Source organism: Apis dorsata, unplaced genomic scaffold, assembly GCF_000469605.1.
Source record: "Apis dorsata unplaced genomic scaffold, Apis dorsata 1.3 scaffold_360, whole genome shotgun sequence".
In the NCBI taxonomy this organism is placed as follows: domain Eukaryota; kingdom Metazoa; phylum Arthropoda; class Insecta; order Hymenoptera; family Apidae; genus Apis; species Apis dorsata.
In genome coordinates this window covers 103,358-112,624 of record NW_006263625.1, presented here as the reverse complement: position 1 = coordinate 112,624, position 9,267 = coordinate 103,358, and the positions used below count along the sequence as shown (strand labels likewise).

The 9,267-nt window shown below is 22.2% G+C and overlaps 1 protein-coding gene across 1 annotated transcript; it reads left to right on the top strand.

Moving 5' to 3' along the window:
• Positions 1 to 1,961: 1,961 nt before the first annotated feature.
• On the top strand, positions 1,962 to 4,331 carry LOC102671493 (nucleolar protein 58). The gene is made up of 4 exons (XM_006618565.2): positions 1,962 to 2,174; positions 2,349 to 2,425; positions 2,580 to 4,054; positions 4,173 to 4,331. The coding sequence occupies exons 1-4, from the start codon at positions 2,130 to 2,132 to the stop codon at positions 4,310 to 4,312; spliced, it is 1,737 nt and encodes a 578-aa protein (XP_006618628.1). The 5' UTR covers positions 1,962 to 2,129; the 3' UTR covers positions 4,313 to 4,331.
• The last annotated feature ends 4,936 nt before the right edge of the window (positions 4,332 to 9,267 follow it).

Here is a 9,267-nt window from a genome sequence, read left to right as displayed (position 1 = left end):
TTTACAATGAAAAAAATAAATCATCAGGAATTATCTTTTAGATTTAAAATTTTCCTATATCCTAATCATTATATAAAATAATCTACATTACAGTATGTGTAAGTATTGAAATATAAATCTTAATTAAAAATTGAAGAAATATTTAAAATTATCATATTGAAATAATTAAAATTAAATATCAAAACATTTACGTAATTAAAATAGATTATAATGTTTCGAAGATATTTATTTCATATGAAAAAAAAATATATATATATATGTTTATATAAGTTTTTATAGCTGATAATTTCTTTTACCGAAAAAAAAGTTTAAAAATGATCATTTATGATTTCATCGGCTAGTAACTAATTTTTACTTATTGATCTTTAGCAGCATTTTCAATGAGTCATACTTAATAATTCTCTTAATCTCTTTAAGGGGATGGGCTTAAATAGATTTTCAAAGTTGCCAATTTTTACAAAAAAATTAACAGGAATTAAAATATTTAATTTTTTATTTTAATTATAAAAGATTTTTTTTTTCTTTCTTTTTCTTTATTATATTGTAATCATAAAATCTTATTGTAGTCATTTTAATCTTAATAAGATAGCATATAATCTGTTTCATAAAATCTAGAAATATATATATCATTGCTATATATATTTATTGTAATATATATTACATAGGCACTACTTTAAGTAAATTTATTTTCATATAACAAATGTTTTATAATTTTGTAAATATGCGTCATGCCGAACTGATAAGCATCAGGTTATTCTTGAAGATTCGTAATAGTGTCATTTTTATAATCTTTATTTCATCTTATCTTCATTTCTATTATCTAAACCATTAAAATTGCATTTATTTGACATAAATTTAATTGCATTTTTATATTGAAACAATATATTATCAATTTATTCTATATCAATTTGTTCAATTTATCTAACTGTATTATTTCAAACTTACATAAAATATTTATTATTTTATATTTCAATTTTTTTTTATTAGGAATGTAAATTAATAATAAAAAAAGACTCTTTAAAGCAAACAATTAAAATTCAAGCAATGTGATTTATCATAATAAATATCTAATTATTTACAATTGAAAATTATCATATACATACATATATATATAAACAATTATATCTTTTCCAGAATTTTTGTGAATTACTACTGACAAATTGTTAAGATTTTTTCAATCCATTTAGATATGAATTCATTCAAATTAATGTAAATATTTTATTCGTCTATGTATTTTGATATGTATCAAATTTTTCTGATTTTAATTCCAAGTCAATGATTAAATATCTTTTTAACATCTATTTTCTTGAAAGTCTTTATCTTTAACTATTAATAATTTAAAATTAAATTTAATAATTATAAATTTGCTATATATTTTCAAATAATTTCACTTTTTTTTAATTTATAGCAAATTTCTAGCTAATTTCTATTTTAATAATCTTTGACTACTTCAAAATGGAAACATCTTAACGTTTTTTTTTTCTTGACACATTATTTTCTTTTGGTTATATCTTCTTTTTCTGTATTATATATTATAATATAACAAGATGTAATCTAAGGACAAAATTGTTTTCATGTTATAGATTTATCATATACAACGATAAATTTCTAATAAATAATTTATTTTGATTAATTAAAATTTTAAATAATAAAAGTTCATAAGTACTTTGAAATTTGATAAATGCAATTAAAAATATCAAATTTTCTAAGATTTGTACAATATTAATTCAAAATATTTATGTTACTTAATTATTAATTTTAAAATCTAATTTCGCGCCCTTTTTGCACATTTATTATATTAAAATATCCAAAAACACTATAATTCATCATAACATAAAATTTTCAAATAAATACATAACAAAATAATATACTTAAGGTGAATGTATAATAAAGAAAAATATTTCGTCTCTGATTTGTGCTTATTCTTTATTTTGGAATCGATAACATTGGAAATAATGTTAAAGTTGTAAGGAAATCGTCACTGCTTAAACACGGAAAAATAATATATTGGATGGTAGATCTATTCTCTATCTCGTCTATGCTATAACTCGTTGGCGCGTTTCATCACAAATGTGAGATTTCTTTAAACATTAATATAATATTTTTATCGTAAGGAAAAATTTGTCAAAATGTTAGTATTATTTGAAACTCCTGCAGGATATGCTATTTTTAAGGTAAAGTATTCTAAAAAATATAATTTAATATTTAACCTAACCTAATGTGTTGCACGTGTTCGTAATAGGTTATTATAATTTTTATTATTATTTGAACAATTTGATATTTTGGAATTTTAAGTAATATCATATTAGTTTAAATATATTACATAAAATTATATTTGTTTCTTATAGTTACTTGATGAAAATAAGTTAACGGAAGTAGAAAATCTTTATCATGAATTTGAAACACCTGAAGCTGCTAGCAAAATGTATGTATAAATATTAAAAAAGTATTGATTATAATCATAATAATAAATTTATTATGCAAAATATATATTAACATATTACATTATAATAATTTTATTTTTATTTTTAACATTAAAAATTAATATTTATTAATTATATTTATTTTTTATATTACAGAGTTAAACTAAAACACTTTGAGAAGTTTGCAGATACTACTGAAGCTCTTGTAGCTACAACAGCTGCAGTAGAAGGAAAACTTTGTAAATCGTTGAAAAAAATACTTAAAAAACATTGCAATGAACTTCAAGAACAATTAGCTGTAGCAGATGCGAAACTGGGTAATGCCATAAAAGATAAACTAAGTTTATCTTGTGTCAGTAATACTGCTATACAAGAATTAATGAGATGCATAAGAAGCCAAATAGATAGTTTATTGGCTGGTTTACCTAAAAAAGAAATAACAGCAATGGCATTAGGTTTAGCACATAGTCTTTCTAGGTATAAATTGAAATTTTCACCTGATAAAATTGACACTATGATAATACAAGCTGTTTGTCTATTAGATGATTTAGATAAAGAGTTAAATAACTATGTTATGCGTTGTCGTGAATGGTATGGTTGGCATTTTCCAGAACTTGGAAAAATTATTACAGATAATATAGCATTTGTTAAAACAGTAAAAATAATTGGAACTAGAGAAAATACTATAAATTCAGATTTGTCTGATATTTTACCAGAAGATGTAGAGGAAAAAGTAAAAGAGGCTGCTGAAATATCTATGGGAACTGAAATTTCTGAAGATGATATTTTAAATATTCAACATTTATGTGATCAAGTTATTGAAATTTCTCAATATAGGACACAATTATATGATTATCTTAAAGCAAGAATGATGGCAATGGCTCCAAATTTAACTGTACTTGTTGGAGAATTAGTAGGAGCTCGTTTAATTTCACATGCTGGATCTTTGATTAATCTTGCTAAGCATCCTGCATCTACTGTGCAAATACTTGGTGCAGAAAAAGCTCTTTTTAGGGCATTAAAAACTAAAAAAGATACACCAAAATATGGTTTAATTTATCATGCACAACTTGTTGGACAATCTTCAACAAAAAATAAGGGAAAGATGTCTAGAATGTTAGCAGCTAAGGCTTCATTAGCAACTAGAGTAGACGCATTAGGAGAAGATGGAAATTTTGATCTTGGTGCAGAGCATAAAACTAAGTTAGAAGCACGTTTGAGGATATTAGAAGAAGGGAATCTTCGTAGAATTAGTGGAACAGGCAAAGCAAAAGCAAAATTTGAAAAGTATCATACTAAAAGCGAATATATGCAATATCCTATTGCTGCTGATACAACTCTTCCAAGTGGAAAAAGAAGACATTCAGAAATTGAAGATAAAAAACCACTAATAGAAGAAATTACAAAACCAGATGAAGAAATACCTAAAAAAAAGAAAAAGAAGGAAGTCAATACAGATGAACCAATAATTCAACAAGTAATTCAATCAGAAGAAGAAATCTCAATATCAAAAAAGAAAAAGAAGAAAAATAAATCAGAAGAAACAGCAGGAGATAATGTTGAATCTAGCTTTAAATGTGAAAAAGAAGAAGAAAAGATATTAGCAACAAGTTCTGAACAAGTATCAGGAGGTAAGATTTTATTTCTCTTTGCGTGTTTTATAAATTTCAAATTTGTAATATCGATAATTAATTATAAAATTTAGTTTCTAAGTATTTAATATAAATAAAATGGTTTTCTTTATTACAGATCAAATAAAAAAAAAAAAAAAGAAAAAAGATAATAAAGATCAGGAAATTGAAGAAACTACACATACAAATGAAGACACAAATGAAGAAGTTATAAAAGAAAAGAAAAAGAAGAAGAAAAAGAAATCTCAAGATGAATAAAGTTTTTTCAGTAAATGTATGCATGTATACATTTAAATGCATGTATTTAAAAAAAATAATCTTTTTCAATCTTTTTCATCAATTGATAATTATAAACTTTATAAACTTATATGTATATAGTATATATATATATATATATGTGTGTGAAGAAAATTAATAATTCAATTGTATTTCGATTATATATATTTTTTCCCGTAAATATAATATAATTATACAATTTAGAGATGATTATATAAAAATAATAGATTTCATCGATTTTAATAATCTTATGATATTTTAAGATTAAAATCTTAAATAATTTTATCGATACATTTAACCGCCTTTGATTTTAATTTCAAAATTATAATATTAGAATATTTTTAATCATCTATGTATCATACTTTTGAGATTCAAGATATTAAATTCTGATATAGAGAATTTTATAATAATAACCAGATTTCTATCTATTCTAATCAATATTAAATTGCTGAAAAATAACATCTTTTCTTTTACATTTTTTAATACATAATATTGCTTAGAGTAGATGAAAGTGTCTATTCCTTAAATTATTACTTTAAAATCATAAATCCACAAATAATGGTTAGCAATTATAAATATATATCAGTATTTTTATAACATATATTATTAAAATATAAATATTTTAAGCACTATGAATAGGTTGTGTTGAATAAATAATTTAACTTATCAAATTAGAATTACTGTTAATATTGATTTTAATTTATATCTTTATATATATATTTCTTTTTTTTTAATAACTATGATAAATATTATTAAATATATTATATTAAATTTTTAATATTTAATTTTAAATTTTATAATTATGAAAAGCTTCTTATAATTATGAAAAATGCATTATCTTAAAATTATTTTTTGAATTATTTAAATATAAAAGATACATAATATATTATTATATATACTTTTGTGAATATAGAAAAAGAAGAAAATTTTTATTAAAGAAAATTTTTTTTGAGTTGTTCGTTAAAAAAAAGTGTTTCAATTTTATTGTTAAATATAAATTTGAAAGTTCAAAATATCAAATTTCGTGTGAAAAATTTGATAAAAAGTTACAAATAAAATTTCATAAATATTAATAGAAAATGTAACAAAATAATGATAAAAATTAAGATGTAAGGTAATTTTTCATATCAATTTTATAAATTGATAATACGATGATAAATCTTAAAATCACTTTCATAATATTTGTACAGAAAAGAATGTTCGTAAAATATGAAAGAAAATATGCAGATATTAGGAAAAACCTCTAAAAAATTCATTTTTTTTGAAAAAGAATCAAATAAAAAATATGAATAAAAATAAATAATAAACAAACAAAAATCTTAATCAAATTATTTTATAAAATCAAAAAATGAATCAATGAATGTGTAATTATGTATAAAATATATAATTTAATTATCTAATAATTAGTAACAATTAATATTAACACGTGTCTGATACATTTATATCTTTCAGATGACATTATTTTTTCTTGATAAATTGATAATTTATTGAATTAATAGATAACAATGAATATTAATTCATCTGTAATATTTATTTATCTATTAAATATTCATATTCATTCAAATACAAAATTTAAAAAATTTTTTTTTACATTACATTCAATTACAAAACACATTCAAATTACAATTCACATTACATATTACTTATAATATTCATTACATGTATTATTAATATTCATTATGCATTAAGAAATGTATTATATATATAAATTCGATAAATTGTAAATTAATATTAAATCAGACTATAGAAAAAAAAACAGAGAAAAATGGTTAATTCTACACGTAATATGTGATAATATTAAATGAGGTTTGAGGTCATTCGTTCTTTTTCCTGTCAATAATAAATAAAATTATATTTATTACTGATTTTTCCTTGAAGTTTGCACGCTCTCATTAAACGATGATTTATCATTTGTTTCGAAACTGAATACTTAAATAAAGCAACAATTTTAATCTTTGAAATGGTGCAATTTTAAAAGAATAAAATATAAAACAAATTCAATAGAAATCAAGTATTATCTATTACTATAAAAAATTTAAAATAAAATTGTACTTGACAAAATATTTTACATATCTAGTTAACATTATTAATTTTTTTATTTCAAATTACATTATTATTATATTACTAACTATATTATTATATTTAAAGAATTATTATTTTTTAAGATAGAGAAATAAAATAATCACTATTCAAGTATATCGAAATAATTTAATAGAGTTCTTATCTTATTCGATCATTTCCAAGTTATTCTATTCAAGAAATGAAATTCTAAAAAATCTTTATTATATATGTATATATTTTCAGCTGACCAGTGCGAATCTTATACGCAGTAATGAGAATCATTTCTTCAAATCATGTTATCTCTATCTATGAAACAATATATATGCCCTCCTCTCTGACTATGGAATCTTCGCAAAAGAAGCGATCCTTCTTCTGAGAAAAAAATATGATGAAAAAAAAAGAGGCGACGCTTTTCGAGGTAGATGCATCGACCCTCTGTCTCTGGGGGTAGGTGTCTCGTGGACGAGGTCAAAGTCAAGGTCGTACACGTGTCGACTGAATAGGTGCCCCTCCGAGACACACGTGCACCCCCACTTCTGTGGAAGCAAACATATTGCTGCAACAGGTATATCAGAAGAAGACTTTTGAACAGTCGATTTCTTGAATCTAGATATACTTTTGTAAATCTATTAATCTTTCAGGTTCAAAGTCAAGGACGCAATCAATATCGACAGAAATACCGTTTGATTTGCCATCTGTTTTGTTTATCGTTCTATTATTTGCTTATACATTATTTTATTCTCATTGTATATATATCTGCTATACGCTTTGAATTCTGCAACATTTTATATTTTTTAATATTTTCCAATTATTATTATTATTATTATTATTATTATTATTATTATTATTATTATTATTATTATTATATGTTCTTAAAAAGTCATGATAATTTCATCAAGATAATTTTTCTTAATTTCAATCTTGATTAATATAAATAAATAATATCGATAATAAAATGAAGTCAAATATAAAATATCAAATATAGTAAAATTTAATAATTAAATAAAAAAATTACATATATTTTATATATGATAATTTATATATTTTTAGAATGTTTTTAAAATACATTATAATATTCTTAGCTTTTTATTCGATCAAAGTTTACTATAATAAGAATACATTTCGAAATTAAAATTATTGTTGATTTTTTGTTTTTTGTATTGCATAATGAAGATAAATAAATAATAAGATAGTAATAATGCTAAAAGATAGTAATAATAGAAAATAAAAATTATTTGAATATTGATTAAATAACAAAATAAACAGTTGAGTCAAAGTAAATATATCTGCAAATTTCATCAAAATAGATTACAAAATGTTAATGTCATCCGTGAAAATGATAAAGAAATTTTGAAACCTTATTCATTTATGTTGAAATTAAGCAAAATTGATTGTTGAATGATGTTGAAACATGAACTTATTTAAAGCTTTTCTTAATAAGTTATTTTTTGTTATTTTTGAGACTTTAAACATTCTTTGAAAAATATATACATATAAGTAGATACATGTATCATGTATAACAAATCTTAATGAATAATTAAACAATCTTAATGATTCTTTTTGAACGAGTATTTGATATTTTCACCTTGCTGGCACGTGGCTTTTCAGAATGTAAACACATATACATATACGTATATGTGAGATATACGCAGTCAGAATAATCATAGAAGGAATGCCTTTCGAATTGGCTTATCACACAAAAATCTCGTACGAAAAATGCTCGTCTTAATTTCGAAAGTTAACACATTAACGAACATCATAATTATATTTAACAGAAGTACATGGATGCTTCGAAAAAAAACCAAAATGGCACTTCTCCTCATTTCCATACGTAGTTGAACAAATTTCTTAATTTGTACGAGAGAACATAGAAATGATTTGATGAATATAGACATTATATTTAATTATAGATATATTTAAAGAGAATAAAGATATCAAATTCAAAAATATAAAAAAGCAATTAAAATAAATTTAAAGAAATGAATGATAAAAATTAATCTTACAAAAAATTACCTTGCATTGATTTAAAAAATAAAAGAGTTATTCTTTGCATAATAATTATATAAATGATTCACAGAAAGAAATATATCACAAAAATAATAAATATAAATATTTATTTCTGCATATAAATGAATAATAATTCAAATCACTAAATAGCAATTCAAATCACTTATTATAAGCACGAAAAACGATAATAAGCGTTATACCATTATCAATGTAGGAGGCATTAGGGGGACGACATAGAATCGATAACTTATCAATTTCATCGAGAAAGCAAATTCAAAAATGAACCATTTAAGGCCGTATAGATAATTTCTTCTTTCTCATCATATATTATATCGTTATCAACTTACAAGTATTGATATTTCAATTTTCTTTACTCTTTTAACCCCAACTAATAATTTATGACCTATACATGCTTCGTATAAAAACAAATACATGATTTAAAAATAATTCACAGTCATAAATACATATTAAGTTTATAAAAAAGCAGTTCAAAAAAAAAAATTGATAAAATGAGGGGGAAAAATGAATATAATAATATAATAATATCTACGTGTTTTTTTTCTATATTTTTTTTTATCAATATAATTTAAATAGATAATTTAAATTATATCGATAAAAAAAATTAACTATTAACAATTCATTTCCTAAAGATTATGCATGATGATTCACCAGACGTATCGCAACTATAATCTACCCTAACAGATTATTTTAGGAATGTTCATACTAGGGGACTCTAACTAACGAATTAGGAAAGATCGTAAGGATCTCGTACGTTTTTAACAGACGTCTAAAGACTTCAGGGTCGCCGGAGGGCTACACGTGCCGACCATTTCAAGGTGACAACCCTCGACGCCTGAGACTCCAAAGAA

Excerpts from the sequence above, each read along its gene's own strand:
- LOC102671493 (XM_006618565.2), top strand. The coding sequence starts at position 2,130 with ATGTTAGTATTATTTGAAACTCCTGCAGGATATGCTATTTTTAAG. Across the intron at positions 2,175-2,348 it reads CAGGATATGCTATTTTTAAG|TTACTTGATGAAAATAAGTT; the intron begins GTAAAGTATTCT and ends TGTTTCTTATAG. Across the intron at positions 2,426-2,579 it reads CCTGAAGCTGCTAGCAAAAT|AGTTAAACTAAAACACTTTG; the intron begins GTATGTATAAAT and ends TTTATATTACAG.